Source organism: Desmodus rotundus, chromosome 7, assembly GCF_022682495.2.
Source record: "Desmodus rotundus isolate HL8 chromosome 7, HLdesRot8A.1, whole genome shotgun sequence".
Lineage (NCBI taxonomy): Eukaryota > Metazoa > Chordata > Mammalia > Chiroptera > Phyllostomidae > Desmodus > Desmodus rotundus.
In genome coordinates, this window is record NC_071393.1 from 93,078,791 (window position 1) to 93,103,391 (window position 24,601).

At 43.8% G+C, this 24,601-nt stretch overlaps 1 protein-coding gene across 2 annotated transcripts in view; it reads left to right on the top strand.

Annotated features, from left to right (window-relative positions):
• The first annotated feature begins 13,270 nt into the window (after window positions 1-13,270).
• USP3 (ubiquitin specific peptidase 3) overlaps window positions 13,271-24,601 on the top strand; it is a 93,599-nt gene continuing 82,268 nt past the window's right edge. The window contains exon 1 of one of the 2 annotated variants that reach the window (XM_024568124.4): window positions 13,271-13,736. In XM_024568124.4, the coding sequence (XP_024423892.1) occupies window positions 13,646-13,736 (91 nt within the window). In that variant the 5' untranslated portion in view covers window positions 13,271-13,645. Of the gene's footprint in view, window positions 13,737-13,854; window positions 13,874-24,601 lie in introns of those variants that run through there. The other variant, XM_071221983.1, reaches the window with a different exon arrangement.

Here is a 24,601-nt window from a genome sequence, read left to right on the forward strand (position 1 = left end):
GGCTTTCCCAGTCTGAAAGAGGTCAGTGTGGATCCCTCCTCCCTCTCTCCTTCCCTCCCTCTCTACATCCCCCTCCACCTAATTCCCACCGCTGTCTCAAATGTGTGATTTAGGGCCAGTTCCTTAACCTCTCTGAGCCTGTTTCATTATCTATATAATAGAGACAATAACTTCTGCATAATGTTTAATGGAAGCAAGAAATGATGTCATGTGTGTATAGGACCTTGCTTCTGCTTGGTGCACTGAAGGTTCTCAATAAATATGTGTCATTTGAATGAATGAATATGTCCCTCTAGCCCTCTAAAAAACAAGGTTCCGCTGCCCAAATAAATATGTATTGATGACGTTATAGACAGTACCTTATTGACTTTCTCATATCTAGAAGGCTGACCCTGGACGGGGAAGGAAAGGAGAGTTTGGGGTGATAGTGCCACTCCTGTTGGGGTGAAAAGCTCCTTGTTAAGCCAGAGCAGCCCCAGTTACTGCCCTGCTCTGCAGGCAACACTTGGAGGCCCGCACACCTGTCAGCCTAGGCACCAGAACTCCCAGGTCCTGACACTGTCTGCGAACAAGTGAGGCCCCTAGTGAGGCCAACAGAGTCATACCCTCCTTGACCCACTTCCTGTTTCTCCTCCCCGGGTGCACTGACAAAGGGCTCAGTTGGGCTGCTTCAGGTTAATCCTCATCAAAGTGTTTATGAGAACTGTTATTTATGCCCGGCTACACAACAGTCACGTCGGCCACCAAATTCATCAGAATAATGGGGTGGTAAATTTTATTTGGTTGCATTATGAAATCCAGGTCATGTTTTCTTGGTTTTCACATGGCGCAAAATTAGTAGTCAGTAGTAAGTTATAAGTCTCACAATTCTTTTATGGGGAGGAAGCAGGGCTGGGATGCGCTAAAATATACTTTTTTCGTTATTCAAAATGTTGCTATAGTACACAAAACAGGGGGGTATAGAGAAAAGAAAAGAAAATCCCATAATCCCATCATTCAGCCCCATTAGTGTTTTCCAGTGGATTTTAAAAACATTTTTAAATGAACTTTCTACAATGTTGTAATCATAGTAATGTTCCTTATTTTTAAAATTTGGCTTTCTCAGTGCCTGGCAATGGTATTCATTCATTCATCAAACATCTCCTGAATGCCTACTATGTGCCTGGCACTGGTGTACAAAGATAAAGTAGACAGGGTCCTCGGTAGGCTATTTTTTGTTCCTCTGTCACAGCATTTTCAGCTTGTTTATGTTTCTTCTAAATGGTGCTATTTGTGGGGAAGCCCTCAAACGGAGAGGACACTGGCGGGTTAAAGGCAGGGTGGGGGAGTGTGTCTGGTGAAGAAAGGAACAGCAAAGAGCCAGCTATGGCCTAAGAAATAGAACATGTGCAGTCAGTACTCGCTGAGTGAATGAGCTATCCCAGAATGCGGTGTAAACACTTTAGTTTAGTCTTTACAGTGCCACAGTGGCTCTCAAGTTGCATCTCCCTCTGGCTCCTTTCTTTCATGTTTTAAAAAATGTTATCTGTGCAGATGTTATCCTTTGAAAATTTCTGACTAATTTTTTAAGATCCCATTTCTTCTACAGTCCTCCTTTAACCTCACTTTCCATTTAACTGCAAATCTGTCCATGACTTTAAGTTTTCCTCTCCTAGATCACTTGCATGGTGCTCTGTACCCTTCCTGCTCTGATTTCCCCAGTGCCTAGAACTGTACCTGGTTTGGTTAAGTGTTTAATGGAAGAACTCATGCATGAGTGAATGAATGTTCCATCAATCCTCTTGACATCTCCCTTCCTGTAGTCATCCCCATGCCAGCTTCCTGTACTTGTGCTTTTTTTTTGAATGCACATGAGTTACTCTCAGTTTTCACCACCAGGAGAGGTGCCAGGTACTACCTCCCAGGGGTATCTTGTGGCACGCCAACCTTCTTTGGACTTAAGGAGGCTGAATATCTCTCAGGGAAGGAGGGGAGAATGCTTGCCTGCCTGCCTGCCTATTCAGCACTCAAAAAATCAGGCTGATCAAGCCAAAACTCTCATGCCTTGGACTTTCCCCAACGCCACCCCAAGATTTTATCAGAGTGTGAATCTAGATACAGTTTGCACAAGCTCCATCCCCCCCCTTACTCTCCTACCCGCAGAAGAATGAGCAGCTACTCATCAGGCCAAGAGTAAGTCGCAGCTCCAATTTGAGATTAGAACAAGTAAGATTTACACTTTCTAGTCAAATCCAGATATATAATTTTCAACTGTGGGGAAATACTTGCATCATACCACACCAAAATGTCTTTAGCGGCTATCATAGAACAATTGGACAAAAACTCTGAACCGAGGACGAGGAGACCTGGGTTCTCCTTCTGGCTTGGCCTCTTTTTAAAGTAATTTTAATTTTTTCAGCTTTATATATGAGATTTAAAGTGGACATTGTGGTGATTTGATATACGTATACATTGTGAACTGACTTGGCCTCTTCAGGGCTCAGTTTTCTCATCTATAAAAGGGAGGATTGGATTAGACGATCTCCAGAAGTCATTCAAATGCCGAGATCCTAGTTCAGGATCCCATCTGCAAGGGAAGGGCTGCCATATGGCGTTCAAATCCTCCCACAATGACTGCTCGGCAAACTAGTATCGCCACCACCCCCGACCCCCAGCACTGCCCCATCACAGGGACGTAGGTTTCGGATGGGCTGGTGGGGATGGTGCACAGAAAGAAATACATCAACTTATTCAAGGGAGCTCAGCCTCAGAACAGTTGATGGTCCTGCCCAAACTCTCAGGAGATTGAAATGTAACAAAACAACCATTTGATAATGTGCACTGGGAAGCAGAGCTGCCAGAGGACAGTGCTCTGTCCTCACCCACCCTTCTCTATCCCTTACTACACCCTGTCCCCCATCACCCCTTCTAGGATCGCTGCTCCTGGAAACCAAGGAAAAATCCGAAGGTGTTTGGCAAGTGTCTCCGCAATAGGAGGGGCTCCCTGGCCCTCCAGAGTCCTGCCCTACTGGGCCTCTGTTCCCTCAACTCCCAGTGCCAGAGATTCATGGGCCAATTGCTTTGAAAATGCCATTTCTCCATGCTCTAAGCTGCGTTTTCCATTCTCCAGTTACTCGGGCTCACATTAAAGTATGAGAATGGCTTTGAGGAGGGTCTCTAGTGGGTGTGACTGTATCACACAGGGGATTGGAAGAGCTGATTTCCTGGGCAATACCTGACATCTTTTGTTGGGAAGGGTGTGGCCCACACCCTACAAGGCCCATGGCTGCCAGTTTTGTGCCACTCCACCCCTTTCCTCAGAATTCTTCCAGTCTTTGCCATCCCTCTGAAGACATGCCCAGGTTGAAAGGTCATCTTTGTCTTCCAATGTAAATGTTCTAGTAACCTTTTCCCAGGGCTTTAAAAGTATATGTAGGATGAAGCTGGTCACTCAAGTTTATTAGGAACCTACTTTACAAATGGCAAGAGTTACGTGTTCTACATGTGTTATTTCAGTCATTCCTTATTACCCAATGGGGTAGGCACTATTATAGCCCACATTTTATAGGTTTTGAACCTAAGAAGTTTAGAGAGAGTAGGTCATTTGTCCAAGATCACACAATTATTGAGAAGTGGAGAGACATTCAAATTCAGTTCTGTCCATTGCCAAAGCCAAGGCTCTGTCTATCCAGTCACTGTACTCAAGGGCCAACCATTTACTAAGACCCTATTACGTGCAAAACCCCGGGGCCAGTACTATGATAAGTGTGCAGATGAATGAGGAATGAGTAGCTATTATATTCTAGGGATGCAGTTTTTAACTGGGAGGTGAGGCAAACGTGAATTCTATTTGAAAGCAGACTGAAATAAGTGCTATCTCTAAAGTACAAGCAGGGGCCTATGGGAACGTGGATAGATGTAGGAGATCAATTCACACTGTATTTGAGAGAGTTGCAGGCTGGGTCCCCAGTAGGGGTGCATGAGAGGCAACCACACATTGATGTTTCTCTCCCTCTCTTTCTCCCTTCCTTCCCCTCTCTGTAAAAATAATTTAAAAATCTAAAAAGTAACAATAATAGAAATAAAGTACAAAACAGGATAATGACACACACGCTACAATTCAACTACCATGTTTATAATTATTTGTAATTATGTGTGTAATGCACAAATCTGTGTATAATGCACACCCCTGTTATTGGCCCAAGGTTTCAGGGAAAAAAGCTTTTGTTTCAATTTTTTTAATTCAATTATTTATTTATTTTTATTTAGATACTTGTTTTTGAATTATAAAGGAATTTTAGCATTCGTTTTTTTTAACATATTATGGTACAAGAAATTTTATGTAACAAATAAGTATAAAACACATGAACAGATGCAGGGTACAAGAAAGTTTAAAAAGAATTAAAAACACTTATATAGATACAGAATTAGTACTATCCATGTATATTGTGCATCCTTATTTTCCCTAAAAAATTTGGGCAAAAACGTGCACATTATACATGGCAAAATATGGTGTATTCTCTGATTGCATTAGAACTCTCTCTGCCTGCTTTTGCTTTGCTGATTCCTTAACCAGTACTGCCCTCACTAGCCTGTCACTGTATCCACAGCCCACAATTATAAAGACATTTTGGGAGATCTTGAAGATGTTCACATTTTCAAGAATTATGTATTGAAAAGGAGATGCTGACATTTCAAGGCAGCAGAGTGGGGGTGGGAAGAGCCGGGTTCAGGAAGTGGCCTGCCTGGCTATGAGACTTAAGCAAGTTCCTTAGTCTCTCTGGGCCTCAGTTTCCTGATCTGTAAAATGGGGAGGAGGAAAACAATAGTGTCCCTCCCGAAGGGCTGTCTGGAGGATGAAACAAGTCAATACACAGACAGAAGGCATTTGTGCCTGGCGCCTGGTGAGTCTCCAAAGGTGTTGCTGTGCTATCACATTTTACCTTCAACAACCGTCCAATGGAGGATCACTGTCCCCGTTGTAGTTAGATGCTCTGAGGCCCAGAGAAGCTAGGTGACTTGTTTTAGGACACACAGCTGGGAAGTAGCAGGATTAGTTGGGAGTCAAAGTTAAGTCATTTCAACTTAAAAGGCCCAGCCCTCTCCCTCCTGTTGCAGTGCACACTTCCCTGAGTGGGGAGTCACATTAGGCTTGCATTTTTAAAAAATATAACTTACTTTTTTCATAACCAGTGGTACCCAGTTCAAAAGGAGTAATAGGATGTATGGCACAAAGTAAATTTCCCTCCTTCTCTTCTCTGACCCAGCCTCCCTCTCCAGAGCCAACAGCTGTTGCCAGTTCCTCGCATGTCCTTCTGGTGCAAGCTTTAGGCTGAGCTTTTCACTGCTTAATGCCCATTTATTTACCTGACTAGTGTAATGCCCTGAGTGCCTCCTACATGCCAGGCACTCTATGCTGAAACTACTGCTGCCTTCAGAGGGCTCACTGGCTTGAGTCTGAAGGTTGTTTATGGAGGGACCAGCTGTACCCTCTGCTGCATTCAGAACTTTTCCCTTCAGAGCCATTTCTTTCTCCAGTAGAACCAGCTTGTGCATCCTAAGCCCAGGAAAGTCCAAATGCGATGCACAAGAAAACTCTTTCGCAACTCAGCTGCACACAGACTCTAGGAAGCAAGGGGCACCAAGGTGTCAGGAGCCAAGCAGAGAACTCGTGGAGAAGCACGTGAAACCTCTGAGATCAGTTTCCTCTTCTGTGAAAACCCTGACCCTTCTGGCTGTCTAATCATTCTGCCCTGAGAGCTCTTAGCAAGGGTAATTCCATGAAGCCTTGCTCCTTCTGGCTTCCACTTCCAATCTGAAAGCAACAGGTGCTCCACAGGTAACTGAAAGGCCAAAAGGGCTCTAAGGCTCTCTCCCTACTTTCCCACCATTGTTCTTTAAGGTGGTGGTAATGTTAAATACCCTTTGGCCCCTGCTGCTGCCAATTTATAACCAGGTCAGGCACCGCAGGGCTTTCTCAATGATGTACTTATAAAATGTGCTTAGAACCTTTGGCGTGATTATGTAAGTGCATAAATTATGGGTGTTGGCAACTTCAGAAAATGGTTCAGAACATAACACGTGATTCTCTGTTCTCTCTTTCAAACATAAGTGTTTGGCTAAGGGAGACAGAACAGGGAAGTCAGCATTTTAGAAGCGCTATTATTATTCCCATTGCCTAGATGGAGACTCAGGAGAGGTTGGGCTGCTAGTCTGCAGTCACGCAGCAGGCCAGTGGCAGAGACAGGACGTAGCCTGACTGAGTCCAAAGCCCCGAATCTTTCTAATACACCAGGCACCTCCCAGAAGGGTCTGAGACTATGAAAATCTGTGCTCTGGGTGTTTGAGAAATTCACTTTCTGATTCCTGAGAGCTGAATTGTCAGGTCAGATTAAGATTGGGAGAGAAGAGAGGAAGGCAGAGATGAAGATTCTCCAAGCCTAGGATTCTTTTCCCCATCAAAATTCTACTACTTAATATGTATGAGCTTCTCCCTCACAGTGGGTTGTAAACTCCTCAAGGACACAGTCTCAGGGATCTGGTCCTGACTGCGGGGAAGGAGGGGGGGCACAGTGGGCGAGGTCACATTTGCGTTCTAAGTCCTGCCTATTTGTTTCTAGGTGAGTGTGCACTGTGGTTTGAATTTGCATTGCTCAGATGACTAATGCTATCGAACATCTTGTAGATGTTTAATAATTGCAGTTTATTTCTTTACACCGTCTTCTCTCTTACCTTTCTGCATCTTTGTACCTTGGGCCCCTCTCCCAGGACCTGGCAAAGCACAACCCTGAAAGATGGCAGGGTTCCTGTGTTGGCAGCTCTCTGTCACAGAAAGTCAGCAGTTCCCCACTGTCTGTCTTCTGCCTACCTTGCCAGCCTCACCCCTCAGCTTTTCATGTCCTTGCACATGACTCTCCAACCAGACTGGCAGTCTTAGATCCTCTCTGAGCCTCTGAGCCTTTGCAGATACAGTTCCCTCTGCCTGGGATACTGTGTCCCCCTCCCCCCACCCCACTTTACCTGGCTAAATCTTAGGTATCAGTCAAGTTTTAGGTCATATGTCATTTCCTCCAGGAAGCCCTGCCTTGTGTTTCCTCCACCCCCACCCATCAGCCTGGGTTAGTTGCCCCTTATTTGTGGCTAAGCAACATCCTGTACTTCCCCCTCCTAGCACTTATCACGTTGTGTTGCAATTGCTTGTTTTCTGATCTGTTTCTCTTCCCCTTCCTCATCCCTTTGAAGATGAGACTTTGTGTTGCCCATGTCTATATCCCATGAGCCTTGAGCAGCAGAAATATTTGTTGAATGAATGATCTGGCCCAGATCCCTTTAAAAGGACAAAAATTCAACCTTCTGTGCCAGCTTTACTAAAAGCAATGATTTCAGGCCATCATCTTCTATTCCCCTCATCAATCCTCCTGTTTGACAAGGTCTCAAGAAAACGAACATTTATTGAGGGTCTACTGTATGCCAAGTACCAAGATAGACCCTTTACATGTAAAGCCGTTTTTACAATGAAAAGACTTAAAGCCTCACTAGCTAGCATTTTGAAACTCAGAGGCTCTAATGTCCAACCAGATATCAAACAAGGAAGGGGAAAAGTGTGATATCACAACACTTTTCATCTTGGTAGTGGCGAAAAGATGTCAATAGAGGAGGACCCCAAGTAGGACCAAGCTCCGAGTCCCTGTAGCTTCAGGGCCTGGCAGGCGGCAGGAACACAGACAAGATCGCTTGAGTGAATGAATGAATGTTTGAAGAGAGAACACAGAACGACAGACTGTAAGCTTAGAAAACCCACATTTCTTCCTGGACCTGACCTAATATATTCCCTCCATTTCTTCCATGTGTTGACAAGCAAAACTGGACACTGAAGTACTTTTGTCTTGGGCAGCTGTCCACAGTGCCAGCTGATGCTGAGCCTTGCAGTTTCTGCTCAGACTCCCTGGACTACAAGGAAGATGAGAAATTTCTCATCCAGGACGGAAAGAAAACAGATTTGGGGTGAACAGTTAGCAGTCTCTGCCCCAAGATACAAGAGCCTTCTTGCCTCTGCCAGTGATACTAGGTGGCCATGAGCTATCAGAGGATCACTGAATGCTCACTTGGGAAAGGCCCTAGGAGATCATTTAGTTGAACCCCCTGATATTACAGATAAGAAGTGACTCCTTCACTGTCAAAGTTGTTTGGTGCTGGAGCCACTCAAGGGTGTCCGACCTTTTGGCATCTCTGGGCCACACTGGAAGAAGAGTTGTCATGGGCCACACATTAAATACACAAACACTAATGAAAACTGATGAGAAAAAAAAAAAAGGTTTTAAGTAAATTTATGATTTTGTGTTGGGCTGCATTCATAGCCATCCTGGGCGGCATACAGCCCATGGTTTGGACACTCCTGTCAGCCTAATTGGTCATTGTTTTATCTGAAAGTGGGTCTTTAAACAAGAGAACCTTCTCATCTCCTTCATAAAAGTGCTGTGAAGTTCGCATTTCAATGACAGAGAAGAAAGCCTTAAATGCAATACAAATTAAGATGCTGATGAAAAATGATTACTACGATATTACTGAACCCAAATGATTCTTTAGTTACTCAGAAGGCTCTTCTGTGTCTTGTGGTCCCTAAGAGTCTTCCTCGTCAGGAAATTCAGCTAACCCCATATAATACTGCAAAATCATTTAGCTGGCCATGTGTTTGAGAGGTGAAACTCTACTACCTTTGGTGAAAGACCAAATACGAATTGTATATATGTGCAACCTTTTTGAGCTTTAGTTCTTTCATCAGTAAAATGGAGATGATAATACCTACCTCTCAGATGTGTTGTAAGGATTAGCAAAGAAATGAAAACAATCTGATATAGTATCTGGCACCTAGTTGGGACCCAATAAGTGTAAGTTTTTGTTCGTACAGAGTTGAGGTCCTTTCTGTGAATACTAGGGGACCATGACATATAATAATTGAGTTAATCATGCTCTAAGGGGGCACTCTCAACATTCAATCAACAGACATAATCTTTCTTTAAAAATATTTTATTTATAGAGAGAGGAGAAGGGAGGGAGAAAGAGAGGGAGAGAAACATGGATGTGAGACAGAAACATTGATCAGGTGCTTCTCTACATTCCCCTGACCGGGACTGAACACAAAACCTAGGCTTTTGCCCTGACCAGGAATCGAACCAGTGACCTTTCCCTTTATGGGACAATGCCCAACTAACTGAGCCATACCAGTCAAAAAGTATAATCTTTTAAAAACATCTGCAATTGTTGAACTAGATGCCTAGTATCCACAGATAAAAAGAAAAGCATCTGTTCCCAAGGGAGACAGAAAATAATAGCCTATGTGACAAGCTGCAGAGACAGAATCGGGGGAGAGGGGCAAGGGGCAGGTTTAGAAGTCTCCTTGAGTGAGTGATGGAGGGCTTCCCTGAGGAGGCTATCTGCTTCATGGAGAAGGAGTAGAAGCTGGCCTGATGGAAGGGAAAGGTGATGCAGGCTGTGAGGAAGCACATTTTCCATCGTGAGGGGGAACTATTTGAGGCACTTCTGAGATAGCTAAAAAAAAAAACAAAGCAAAACAAAAACCTTTAGCAAGAGACAGGGACAGGTGACTGCGGGGTTTTGATTGATTTAATCTTGCCAGAGATGGGGAGCCACTGAACAATTTTGGGCAGGAAGATAATGCGAATGGGGTGAGTGGGAGGTAGTGGGAGAATGGCATCGCTGGTGTTCCTGAGTGCAGAAGTGAGGGCTGACTGGGGGAAGCCTGAGCCCAGCCCCTTCATTCATTTAGTCATTCAACAGATAGTTCCTGAGGGCCTGCCCTGTACCAGGCTGAACGCCAGGAGCTGGAAATCAGGCAGTGAACAGGACTGGCAAGGTTTCTATTCTCATGGAGGAACTGGCAATAGATAAACAAGTAAACAAGCAAAGAACCGATCAGATAAGTGCCACTTGGAAAATTAAACAAGGTGATAAAAGAGTCTCTGGGGGGCCCCCCCACTCCACCCTTCTGAATACTCTCCGAGCCTTCTCTTTCTAACTCTGATTTCCCTATGAGGCTTTGCTCCCAGAAATCTCTCTACAGTAAATAATTAACCTAGCTCTGTGGGTTTTTCCAATAATAAGCCTTGCCTGAGGGGGAATAGTCAGAGCTAGTCTTCCCTAGGGCCTGGTCAGCTTGTAATCCTTGCTTCAACCACCAATTTTGCCAGAAGTCTCCAATCTAAAACTAGAGGAAGGTGACAGCAACCTTGAGACCTTTCTTGACTTGGTTCCCATGGCAACATATGCCCCCCTTCTCGGCAGCACCCCCTTTATATCTCCTTTAGATGAGAAACATTTGATAGTATGGTTGAGATTGGGCATTCTCCTCCTCTGAAAAATGCAAACAAAACTTTCTCACTTCAGCTGGACCCTCGAGGCCAAGCGTTCCCGAGAGCGAGGAGCTGGAGGCTGGCTCCTCACCACCAAGGCTCACTGGTATGTATGTCAGAGCTCCTTAGCGACAAAGAGATTCAGGCCAAGAGCAAAAAGCAAACGTCTTAAAAGTAGCCGAAGAAACAAGGAACTGAAAAAAGCAGATTTCCCAGTGTGCCCTGTGGTCTTCCCCTGTTTGACACATTCACTCACTGCGAGGGTGTTTCTTTTTGTTTTTATTTTAAAGAGAACTTTCAAAGACACAGGAAAGTTCCCTGCACTTCAGGAAAACCTAGCTAGAGCCCCAGGAGGGCCTCTTTGATTTTGCCCGGCTTCTCCGGACTGCGTGGTAGTCGTCATGGTTTCCCTTCGGGGACTATAGCAGTCAGAGATGACTAAATTAGGCCCCCCTGCTTGGAGATGTTTTTATTCTAGCTGGGGAGAGAAGATTCTAATAAAAACCTTTCTCTCTCTTATTTTTAAATCTTTTTTAAAAGGCAGTTTACACAGTACAAGGTGCTTTCACATTCCCAATGCCGTCAAAATCATAAACTCAGAGCTGAAGGAAATTTAGAGATCACCTTGGTGAAGGCGGCAAATGCCTGGCATATATGGTGCCACTTCCTAAACTCCTGTCTATGGTAGCTGTTGCTAAGCGATCACTCATTCATTTTTTAAACAGATTTATTCATTTTTAGAGAGAGGGGAAGAGAAGGAGAAAGAGAAGGAGAAAAATATCAATGTGTGGTTGCCTGTTGTGTGCCCCTTACTGGGGACCTGGCCCATGGCCCAGGCATGTGCCCTGACTGGGAGTTGAACTGGTGACCCTTTGGTTCGCAGGCCCACGCTCAGTCCACTGAGCCCCACCAGCCAGGGCCGATCACTCATTCATTATTGAACACATTTATTGGATATATTATGTTAGGGATACAGCAGGGAACCAGACAAACTTGTTTGCTCTCCTTATGGAACTCCAAGGGGAAGACAGACATTAAACAAATAATTGCATGCGTGAAGAGTGTTTTTAAAAAGGCTGAGTACGGGTGCAACAAGGGCATGCCACTCCTGGAGGTAACCTAGGGTTGGAGCAGGGACAGGAAAGGCCTCCCTCAGGAAGTGATGTTTCAGATGAAGTGTAGAGAATAAGGAAACTGAGTCTCTGGGAGGGTGAAAAAACCACACAAAACCCCATTACATGCCAATAGGAAAGAATTGCCGGGGTGTGTATACTAAATGGGGGCAGGCGTCCACAGGGAAACACAAGTTGATCCAGCCAGGCCTTGAAAAAAAAATCGGTCGATAGAAGGAGAGGGCTGGGAGACTTGAGCAAAGTTCAGATTTATTTATCCTCCCTTTTCCTAGGAATTATTCCCTCACCTGCTATAATTTTTAAAAAGCCATTAATTATTTGCTACCTACAACGGGGTGGCAATTCGCAGGAATTCTGCATCTTCCTTGCCAGAGAAGTATTATTTTTCCCAGTTTTACAGATGAAAAAAAAAAAGGTTTAGGGGGACTAGACCTGTACTTTCCTCAAGTCCCTACTGCCGTGGAAGCCCGAGAGCGAAGCCTGCTCTCCCAGTAATCGGACTGGGAAAGCGCCAGCAGAGCTGCCAGAAGGGTCGGCAACCAGCAGCGCTGGGGGCGGGGGGCGGGGTCGGCCCAGGGGCCCGGGTCCGTGAACACCCCGTGCAGACGTCGGGCGGTGCGCGGGCGGGGGCGTGTGCGGGCGTGAGGGGGGGCGGCGGCGGCGGCGGCAGCCCCGAGCGGCCCCAGCGCCGCACTGCGCGAGGCGCCCCGCTCTAACCACCACCCGGCCGGGCCCGGTTAATCATTTCCTGACCTTCCTCCCTCCTCTCGCCCTGCCCGCGGGATTGCCACATCCTCCGCCTCCCCCGCTCGCTTCCTGGCCTGGCTGTTCCTTCGCCGGGTTTTACAGGGAGCCCCAACTTCGAGGCTGCGTTGGCCAGGACCCGGTGGCCCTGGTGGCCGTGCCCCCGCGGGGTCGCGGGCTGGCTTGGGGGTAACGCCCGTCCAGCGGCTCCCTGTGGCTTTCCCCACTTTCCACAAGGAGGTCTGAGAGTCGAGGATGTGTCTCCGCACGAAGCCTTAACCTCCTACAGCCAGACTCGGTTTCCCCCGCGGTTAAAAAAAAGACAGGAAAAGAAAAGTAACAGCCGCCGGCAGGGTAGTGCGAGTTTCAAAAGACCTGTTGTGTGTGAAGTGCCCGGCTAGGGGCCTGTGGCGGGCGTTTAACCGAAGTTAGACCCCTTCCCTTCCAGCGCCCGGTCTCCGGGACAGCGCGCTCGGCGAACCCGGGCTGGGCGCTCCCTCCGACTCCAGTGTCCGCGAGTCCGCCCGCGCACTTGAGGTAACGCACAGGGCGAGCCCCAACGACAGGGCTTGAGCGCAGGTTCGTGGGCGCCCCGGCGGGTCCGGCCACGCAGCACCCGGGCGGCTTCCCAAGGCCGCGTGCCCGGGACCTAGAACCGGGTCAGGGCCGCACCTGCCGCGGGGAGAACGCAGCATCAGGACGGCTCCGAGACCTGTGCAGCCCGGCTGGGCCACCGGGGCCAGGCCCTCAACCTCTCTGAGCTGGTGCCTTGTTGAAAATGGGGGCTCCGGCCCCTGTCTGCCGGACTGGTTTCTATGGTCTCCTTCACACTTTATTGTGTGGCCAGATTTTCTACCGCGGTGTAGTAAAACCACCACACACCGCGCAGGATCTTCTACTCGCGAGCGCTCGCGGGGCCGCGGTTAACACAGCGGACCCGACCCGCGTGTCTCCTCCCGGCGCCCCACCCTTCCCGGGGCCCGGGGAAGCCGCGGCCGCCCGGGGCCGCAGAGTTGAGAAAGTCTTTCAGCGGCGCTGCCTGACTCAGGGCCACCCGCGGGGAGACTCCAGGACCCCACCCGGCGGTAGTGGACGGGGGCGGAGCTGGGCCTGGGGGCGTGGTCTACCCCTGGGAGGGGCGTGGCCGGCCTGGGAAGACGGAAGCCCCCAACCTAGGGGTGGCGGCAGAACCCGGATCCTGGATTTACACGTTCTCTGGAGCGGGGCTTCTGGAGACGGCGGGCGAGAAAACCCGGCGCCCGGAAGCTATTGCTTTCTTTGACGCAAGGGCTCGGGACGCAGCCGCCGTCGACCGAGCGTCCAGCGAGGAGCGACCCCAGACGGAGCCTTCAGAGTCCCTCCGCCCCCACCTCACCCGGTCCAGGAGCCTCGGTCCTCCTCGCCGCTCTCCTTGTGGCCATGGAGTGTCCGCACCTCAGCTCCAGCGTCTGCATCGCTCCGGACTCAGCCAAGTTCCCCAACGGCTCCCCGTCGTCCTGGTGCTGCAGCGGTGAGTGCGGCCCCAGGCGGCCCTGCCGTGCACCCGAGGCCCCGGCTCTGCGGGGCCTGCCGTCTAGGGATCGTGGGCGGCCGGCGCGCGGGCTTGGCGAGGGGCGAGGACGAGCCGGGTCAGGCGGCTGGGGACGGGTACGCAGTGAGGCTGGGGCGGGCGGGCGCGCCAGGCGGAGCGGCGGCGACTCCTTTGTTTTCCGCTGCCCGACCGTCGGGCGGGCGAAGAAGAGGCCCGCGCCCTGCGGCAGCCCGCTGGGGCCACGAGCGCGTGGGGGCAGCGACGTGCCGGGACCCTGGCTCTCGGCTCGCGCCCCCGCCCTGCCCTGCCCAGGGGCTGTGCTCGCCGGTGTCGCTGGGTTGGGGGCTGTAGCGACGGGTGTCCGGTCCCTCACGGCGGTCGCACGAGTTGCGTCCCGTCCTCGGCCGGACGGGAAAACCGCCGCTCTGCGGGCGCAGCTTTGTCTGGGCAGAGGGGAGCCCCGGGGCCCTTCGCCGCCTTCCCCGGCCCCGCTTGCCTTCGCTTGTCCGCGGGCTCGGGCAACCCGATCTGCGCCGCGCGGGAGCTCTGAGCCACGGGAGGTGCTCGGAACTCGGGCGGCCGAGGTCGGAGTCTTTCATCATCCGGGGAGGGTGAAGTTTGAAAACAAGCTGCAAGCTAAAAAGCTCGGGAGGCTGATCAGCAGCTGCTTTGGAAGGGCGGCTCGATTGCCTCTCAGAGGTTTTGGGGGGCTGAAATTGCGTTGGGAGTCCCGAGTTCGTGTGCTGTAGAGCAGTTATTAGGTTTATGTAATGCTTTTGCATTGCTTAAGCAAATGAACTCCTTCGGCCGGGCCCGTTGGAAACCCCAGTGCCCTCTCATTGTCTGCTCTAGGGACTTAGGATCGCACCGGCCACAATGCTTTGATTACTTCCTGGTAGGGCCCTGGTGCCGCCGCTAGAGTCTTTGTTTATTAGATTTGAGATGATCAACGATAGCTTGGGTTGTAGTGTAAAATTTGAATGGTGCACTTCAAGTTCATTTGAAGAAATCCAGGGAGACAGCAATGGTACGATTTAGCTGTGTGACGTTTCTCGTTCTGGGCTGGAGCTGCGAAGGTAGTTGAGAGAATGCCGTAACACTTTTGACAGGTTCCTTCTTAAATGGTGATTATGTCCTTGGAGAAAAACATAGGTAACGCCACAAAGAAAAATGTGTTCTGGGATAAGGAATAGAAATAACCACGGTTCCGCGGAGCTCCCAGAGGTTTGATGCTTTGCTTGCCTTTGTAAAGTCAGATTAATTTTTCTGCATGAAGCATTTAAAGATTAATCAGTCAATTGGTTTTACAATGTAGTATTGCAGTTCTTTCATGAGGATAGAGAAACTTGGTATAAATTAGGTCTTACATACAAACGTATCTTTCGCAGTAAATGTTGAGCATAGAATAACACATAAGGTGTATCAAATTGCTTTACAAATTGGTTGTTGGTGCATTAGCTATAATTGTAGCTATAGCTGTGATGCAATAACTCTATCTTCTAATTTTTTTCCAAAAGAGATTTGAAAAACAATGACCAAAGTAAACACTAGGAAAAGCATACCTCATGAGGGATGATGAAATTACTCTTGCTCATCTGTTGTAGATAAACTACAGGAATTCAAAGTGGACAGTTAGCACACTTCTGTTTTTTTTTTTTTTCCTGGTGAAATCACATCAAATTTTAAAATGGCTTTACTGGGCACATGCATCTGAAAAAGGAAAAGAGTTTATGCAAGGGGCAGATATCCTCTTGTGAGTCAGCCTTGCCTTAGTCAGGGAGCCCAGTTAACTCTGGAAAAGAGATGCAGAAAATCGGGCATTTCCTGAGGAACTTATGTTAAAATGGAGCATACGCCAGAGACTTGTGTTGATAACAAGAGTATGTCCAGCTGTAAAGGAGGGATGGTTTCTGCCCAAGAGGTAGAATGGCAGGCACCTTGCATCTTGCATCATCATTGGTCTCTGACCTTGCTATTTGAGGGTGGTTATAGCCATGCACTTGGATTTGTAGAACAATAAATCTGGTTAAACTTTATGTGGGTTTTTTCTTTTGTCCATATTCTGTGAAGTGAACCCTATTCATGTAGGCCTCCCATTTTAACCTGTTGGCATCTCTCCCTTGATAAAATCCAGTGTTATTATATTGAGCTTGATCTTGTTCTTGCCTGCTTGTTGTTTCAGTGATTAAATGGTTAGTAAATCTGTGAGTCCTTAACAAATTTTTCATCTTGCAGCATTATATTAATATATTCTGGTATTTTCTATCTTTTTTCTTCTCTCTCTCTCTTTTTTTTTTTTTTTTTGGTAGACAACCAAAAGGGTAGCCAATGTGTTGAATAATGCTGTGACTGGGTATTGAGTCTGATTACCTTTTTATTAAAGCAAAAAAAAAAAAAAATCCCTGTTTTGGCACTGGGACAATAAAAGTAATGCCCTTGCCCTGTTTTCTTTGGAACTGTACCACAGTGAAACAGCCTTAAGTCAGCCAAGCAATTGCAAAAGATGGACATCCAAGGCCCTATTAGTAGCACTACATCCTTGGACAAGTAGTTCTCTTTCCTTTACGCATCAGTTTCATGATGCATCTGTAAAAAAGGGTAATGCTTCAGGGGTTGCTGTTAGGATGAACAAGGAAATTTTCGTGAAAGATGTTAAGAAACTCCTGTACCCTATTCAAGTAATAGGAGATAGGTCAGAACATCTTTATAAAGAGGACTCTGACAATATCTAAAGCTCCTTAAGTAGGGCCTAGGACAGACTAGCTTCGTGCTGAATTATGCTTTCCAAGGAGATATATTTCTCAACAAGATTAGGGCGTGTAAGAAGTAATTATACTTCAGAATTAACTTGAGCTTCTTATCTATGGAAGGCACTTGTTTCAGGTTATGTAATTGTGTGCTATAGCTGTTCTCAGGACCTCTTTACACTTAAAAATTATTGAGAATCCCAAAAGCCTTTGTTTGTATGGCTTAGGTCTATTAATCTTTGCTGTACTGGAAATTAAAAGAGAAAAAATTTAAAATGTATTTATTAAATCACAAATGAGAATAATAAAATAAATCCATTACCTATTTACATGAATGATAGTTCTCATAAAATAACTGTTTTTTCAAAACAAAATTTAGTGAGTACAGTGGCATTATTTTATATTTTCACAACTCTGTTGTGTAGCCTAATAGAAGACATCTGGGTTTTCATATCTGCTTTTGCATTCAGTTTCTGGATATATCACATATCATGTACTCTCTGGAAAACTCCACTGCATACTTGTGAGGGACTGAGGGTAAAAAATAAAAGTAACATTTTAATATTATGAGAATCGTTTGACCTCATGTACCCCCTGAAAGGGTCTTGGAAACTCTCAGGGGTCCAGGACCACACTGTGAGAACCCATTGACACACAGCTACAGGAACAGCTAAGGACACCTGCTCTTACTAAAACAGCTTTGAAGTATTACAGAAATCCTTAAAACTTTAAGGCTAGCGACAGTTAGGGCTTTGTGGAGACTTACGGAGTTTTTGAAATCTGTTAGCTGGGCAGCAGATCATGGGGCCCAGTAGTCCTATGCGTTCAAAAAAAGTTAGTCTAATCCAGCTGCGGAGAAACAGTAAGCTAACTGGTCAGAAGAAAAATCCCTGTCGTGGTTTAAGGTAAATGTTGAAAAGAGCAATGTCCTAATAAGATAAAAGCTGATTTATGTCTAATCTTTGCTAAAGGCATTTACGTTTTAAGTGAAAAAGTTTTACATAAAAACTAGGACATTGTCTCAAGCTTTTTGTTGTGTGCGCACACCAGATGTTATTTTCAGAATCTGGAGGCTTGGGCATTTCTTATTTCTGTGGATAAAAGAGTTGAACCAGTAACAAAATACAGGGGTGGGGGGGTGGGGGGGGAAACCCAAACTGTTCAAAAAGATGCCCTAAATACAACTGTTTTTAATAACCAAGGAAGGCCAAAGACCAAGCATTTGGACATGGGTTTGGGTTAGCCAGTTAAATTGGAAATATTTTGATAGCACAGGAAATTTTTGATAGCATCAGAAATTTTCCCTGATTAATTCTTCAGAGATGTGTATGCCTCTTTGTAGATTTGCAGTACACACTTCCCTTCATATCACTCAAGAAAGTAAGTGCAGATCAGGTAGATGTTCTGCAGATTTGGGTGGATAATGGAGATAAACCCCTTTTTTGAATATCTATTTATTAGGATGAGGTACTGATTATTGAGTCCTTGTCAGTGGTAATACACTTGTAATTTGTGACAAAGGTGAGAAGCACCTTGAGGGAGTGAGGGGTTATCTTGTGTCATATTTCTCCCACAACATCCATCCATCTAAAGAGGACTCTTGTATTCTCAGTAGACTAAATTTTCTAGATAGGGTCAGTCATTTGGTCCCTAGGTCAAATGCATTTACTGCTTTTAAGTGCCTAGCATATAATAACAGTAAAATGTGCTTAATGAATGAAGAAACTTTCTTCCATTTAGATTGTGGCTGGCATGGTCTTTAATTTTATGTTGAAAATAAATGCGAAGTAAGTGAGCTTCCCCTCAGAATATGTTCACCAGCCCTCACTCCCAGTGTTTTGCTCTGTAAACTTTGGCTGGATTGTGAGCACATGATCCTCTGCAGTGTTGTTAACACAATGAATTTGTATTCTTTTGTCGTTCTGTGTTTATGTAGATGGGCAGGTGACATTGTAATAGTAAATGTGGATGAGGTGGTTAAAAATCAGTGGACAGGTGGTACTTTTTTCACATTAATTCTAAAGATTAATATTTTAATTTTATTTACTGTTCTGAAATACTTCAACTTTTTGGGTAACATTTGTAAGCTCGAGCCTTTCTAGCTTTTCTGGCAGTATTCTGCTCTCACCACCACCCCCAGAACCCTTATTAAGCCATATTTCCTCGCCATATTTGCATAGTCTCTAAATAATTGTTAGTAGATGTGAAAGAGCTGGAATTTAGAATGTGCTCCATGTGTCTGTTTGAGGAGGCTGTAGTCTAGGGATTGAATTTAGTATTTTGCTGTTGTGAAAAAGTTTTGACACATTAATCAGAAGTTATTTTCTAAATAGTCTTCCCCATAGTATACAAAGAATACCCTTCATGGCCTAAGCCGAAGAAAGGATGGGGCTGAGGGGAGAATTTGAACTCTTTGTTTCAGTTTCCCGTTAATCCTTTATTCTCAAAATAATTCATTCTCATTATTCTTTGCTTTTACAGCATTAGCCTTAGGCTCTTAGAACATCCTACTTTTTACCCTGTTGAAATTTATCCTTCTTTACTAGAATATAATAGATTAATTTTGGATCCTTCAAATTAGATTTAGAGATACTTAGATTTTTATAGTGTTTGTAGCTCAGTAAGCAGAACAGTGAATAATTGAGTTTGTAGCTCACTGAGTAATTTAAATTCCTGTTTTAAAATTTAATTGAGTCTTTCTTCCATCAGGGAGCAATTTACATGTACATTTCCTTCTAACCTGCTTTGTTGTTTTTTTTTTTTCTTTTTGAGCTCCCCTCTCCCCTTATTGAACTATTTTATGTATTTTCCTTTTTTGAAAAAAAATACTAGTCTCCTTTGACTAAGCTATAGTTTCTGACCAACCTGCCTATGGGTTTTGTATTCATCCTTAGCATCAGAATAGACTTGGGTAGGTAGTTTATCAGTATTTGAAGTGGAAAATGTATACGGTTTAATGTGTTTTAGTGTTTTATGTTTATTCATAGCTCCTTTCCATTGAGAGCAACTGCATCTAGGTGTTTTTAGTAGAGCTTTCCTGGACAGATGGCTTATAAGGAAGTACTTAGATTCTCAGCAGGGACTAGTACTTTTCAGAGGGTGTATTTCTGATGAAGCTTACCTTGATTGACAGTTTAGAATGCTGAAAATAGCATTAACAACAGTGACAGCTTGTTCATCTTACCTAGAATTGTTTTGTGCCAAGACTACTCAAGATGCTCTGTGATTTGCAATAGCCTGTTTTGAGAATGTAGGTAACAGTAGGTATTTTTCAGACTGAAAGGAAATTTACCTAAAAATGGTCCTTGGCAATTGTATCCTGAAATTTTGGGGGTTGTTGAATGAACTTTGGCTTAGAAGCTTGTAAATAGAGATCATCTTTTAACTGCTATGAGCCTGCAGATGTTAGTATCTGTAGTAATTCCAGATGTTTTCTCATCTATTAGTTTTCCTGAGTAGGAGGAGAACTGAGAACAGCATAAAGTAACTTCAAAGCAGTTTGCTAGCATTTAATCCTAATTTAATTAACTGCCTATCCTTGTAGTTTTTCCTGTTTTATAGATTGTGAAACTGAGACAGATTAAGAGAGTTGCTTAAGATGCTTGGGGGGTTGGGTAGTAGACGGAGAGAACCCAATGCTTAAATTCAAATGCCATTCAAACCTTACTTTTAGGTTGTCTTTACTTTGTCATCCAGTAACTTAATGCTTGATAATTTTAAGGATTTAAAGTGTTTGGAAACATACTTTAAATAATTCCTTTGAAGATTCTTGGCATGAAAATACATTTTAAATTTCACATTTTGAAAATAATTTATTCAAATTATGCATTTGATTAGCTCTGCTTCCCTGTTTATTGATTAAAGTACTGGCTCTTTGGGACAAGATTGGTAGTAAAATTGGTATAAAACTGTTTTTTGAATGTCTTAACTTAGAGTTCAGCCCTGGCTGGTATGGCTCAGTTGTTTGGGTGTGGTCCTGTGGGTGGGGGTTGGGGGTGATCGCTGGTTCCATTCCTGGTGGGGGCACATGTCTAGGTTTTGGGTTTGGTTTCGGTTCCCTGTGAGATGCTGCCGATGGATGTGTCTCTTTCACATTGATGTTTCTCTCAGCCTCTTTCTCCCTCCCTTCCCCTCTTTCTAAGAATAAATGAATGGAATTCTGGGGGTGGGGGCAGCCTTCCTTACAGTTCAGATCTGATTTTTTTGTGGGCTATTTACATTCCTTGAGATATAAAAAAACTAGCCTTCTCAATATAACTGTAGATAAAATTCAGTTAGCTTTTGGTTATTTTAAAAATGTGTTTCTGTTCTTGAAGTTGCCCCCTCCCATTTTTTTTCATTTTGTTTCTGGTAGAGGAGATTCTTGTTGGAGGTGGTTTGTTGTGGGGTGAGGAGAAAGAAAATTCTTAAGATACTGGATTTAGCTTTTCCTTTGGTTATTGGAATCTTTGTTTTTAGGCAATGTACTTTGTTGATTCCATTTAGTTATATTCTAAGATTTTCCAGTTGTCTTTCTTGTAAAAGTTAATTATAGTCTTTAGACTGCAGAGCTTAAAACACATTTCCCTCTCTTCTTAAGACACACTGAAAAGTAGGTATATGAGTGCTATTTATAGATGTATAAAATGCGAACGAGCTTAGAAAGGCAATTTCAGATTTTGAAAACTATTGAAATTAAACTTGGACTTTGAAAAATGAAGTTTATAGTTGTATTAGTTGTTTATTAGTTGTTTGTGTTAGCTGAATTCTTCACAATTAAATAATTGCTAGCTAATTAAATTTTATAAGACCTTTTTGAAGAGGGAATTGGAGTTTATTTTTAAGGAACTAGCTTGTATCTCTGAAAAGATACTACAACCAAGTGGATTTTATGTGGAGACTTTGTACTCTTCTTTATGACTGAAGAGCTCTGCCCGTGTGCTGTTTTCGATTTTGAGTAGATATTCTGTCCTGATATTTTCCTTTGTTCTAGCTGGGTTTAAGACAGCCCTGTAGAAAGCTGCTTGCCTATTTATCCTTGACCCACCTAGAAGTCTCTTAATTTTATGAACTGTTCTTGTACTATCTCATCGCCAGGAAGAACAAGCTGGTGAGTAACTGCTCTTCCTGCAGGTATAATTTAACTTATTATAAGATAGTACAGTATTGTCTTAGCTTCTTTAAATCTGTCCATACTGATCATGCTCAGGTTTAAAAAAAATAGATTATTGTCCATTCCTTTGTTTTGAACATTTGTTGCACAATGTTGAGATTGTACTATCTTGATCAAAACTTTGAAGATCATGGTGAAATTTTTAGGAAACAGATTTCTGTGATAGAATGTTTCCCTGGGATAATTGATAAGTAACATATTAGAGAAATGTTCTGATACAATATTTTTTAAAAAAGAACTTCTATATGCCTTTAAAACTCTGGCTGACATATTGGGTTGCCCAAAAAGTCCATAACATTTTTTTCCATTAAAATAAAAGGCACATTTTAAATTTTCACCAGTACCTATTGATTTGGATATTTTGAGTAAGTCCGCTATCTCCCACTATTGGCTTCTAGTGGGTGGAGGCCAGGGGTGCTGCTGAACATCTTCCAATGCATAAGACAGCTCCACAGCAAAGAATTATATGGCCAAATTGTCAATAGTACCAAGACTTCGCAAACCACTTTTGACATGTTTGATCAATCACAGCACCTTCTCTATACACTGTGCAAATCTTGTTTTGCATTTCTGTTGCTTTCACCTCTCTTGAAATAATCGAGCATAATACACTGAAAATGTTATGTATCTTCTTCCAACTTCAATATTAAAATGTCTACACAAAAATTCACCAATTTTGATGTTTTTTAAAAATACACACTGATAGGACAGCTGTCACAATATAATCTAAAAATATGTTTTGAATGAAGTTAAAGACAACTAAGAACTACTAGAGTCATCTTGCAGAATAAACTAAACAAACTTTTGGGTCAACCCAGTATTATTGATTTTATATATATATATATGGTCATCCAGTAGCATGTCCTTTGACTTAATTTAGATTAACTCTAGTTCCCACCTGAATTATTCTGAATGTTAATAGATGTGTTAATACTGGAGAAATTGCTCTCCAACAACTACAGACTCAAGCTTCACATTATGTGTGTGAAGTACCTGCCAGAGCTCAACACTCGTGCCATGAGGATTTAATTCTGAGAGCTTAACTGTGTCAGCCTCGTTTCAGTTATTTCAAGCGTTTTGTTTGTGTATAGTCTTTTAGAGCCTCATGTAAAAAATACATTTTTCAGGCTTTTGTGTTTTCTTCCTTTGAATAATTAATAGAGATTCTTAGGGAAATGTGTGTCAGATTTTAAAGTTGTGCCTATTGGTTATAAATAAATTCCAACTCTTGGTTTTTGTTAAATGATTAGAACAGTGGTTGAAGTTTGCAGGTGCCTATTTTTTTTTTGTAACATTGAGTATCTAGCCCTTTAAGCAGAATATAAGTCTGTGCCCAGTTTACATATATTTTTCCCACTCTCTCGTAAATAGTGCCATTGACTTTAAAAGAACAAAGAGTTTACCAGCACACCAGTAAGTACATGTGTAGTTAACTCCCCCCTCAACCCCTCTCCCCACACTTTGCGCTTTAGCTCTAACCTTTATTATGTAATCACAAAAATCTAGGAAGAGAATTGTACAATGCAGATATTAAACATCGTTTTCTGAGTAAAGCCTGATAATAAGAGGTCTCTAAACCTCTTAATTATTTTATTTAGTTATGGGATGGAGTGCTTCCTATAAAAATATATACATAAGAATCTTATATTGTGTATACTTGCTATTGCTTTGAAATAATGGTTGTGTGGTGTTTAGATTTATGACTTGATTTATTTCTTTTGAAGATCCCACTACTGTTTAACCTTGGCTTTGCTTACTCGGGTTGTTAGCAAAATCATGGAATTGCATCAGATCTTGCTATATTAAATAAATGGAAATAATGGATGTCAGAATTTTTCTTAAGTGATTCATGGTTTTGTGTTCATTCTCCACATAATCAGCTTCATAGTGGAAGTTATTTTTGAAACTGTAAACTGGTAATTTTTATGTAGTTATTTGTGTCTGGTCTTTCAAAGGCAAACGGGGCCCATTTTGACTCTGATTTTGTAATCTGCTTTGGCTTTAATAGTTTTAATTCTCCGCACTACCCTTTACCCTCATTTGGAGGTGGGGGCACAAGTCCAGTATTCAGCGGAAGACTGGTAGAGTAGGTATAGCATAATAGCCTCATTAGGGGTTTTTCCCCAGACTAGGTCTGGACAAGTCTGAGTTTGTGACAGAACAGATAATAACACATTTGTTTCGTGCATTACAGTTTTGGGGAATATGTAGTTTCACATACATTGTTTCCATATGTTGTTTTCATCAGATGTTGAAAACTGATTTCCAAAATCCATTTCAAAATAAGAGTAAAATGCTTGAGCCAGTGAGGGGACCAGCCTTATGGAACAGAATGTGCCTCTTTGTGGGAAGTCAGCAGGACCAGATGCCCTCTCTTTTCTGGCTCTGTAGGTATCTGGATCTGTTAACATATAGATGACAAATTTTGGCCAGCTTTGAAATTACATTCTCTAGTAGAGGACACATACCATTAGCTCTGCAAATTAGCCTTGCAGTGTATAGGAAATTGGCCCCAAATCATAAACCGCTATTGTAATTTTTATGCCATATAATGGATTTTAGTCATACTTTTTTTAAGCTAAAAAATGGTTTGGGCAGTCTCATGAATTGTTATGATTATTATATCAATTTGCCTTTTAAAGAATAATTCATACTTTCAAAAATAATACATATAAACAGTAAATCATAATATCAAAAGGTTTAAAATAGAGCAGCAATCTCCCTCCTTCCCGTCTACCCTCAGTCCCACTGTCCACAACCATGTTAAGCTCTGTTTAGCTTTCTCGCTCATATTTACCTGCATACTTCAAAGTAACACACTGTTACTTCTTAATTTATCCATTTTAGGCATGATCTCTTGACTTGCTGCTATGGGAAATGAGGACATTTGTGGCTGCACCACCTCCCCTCTGCCCCTCTACATTTCTCAGTGTAATTTGATGACA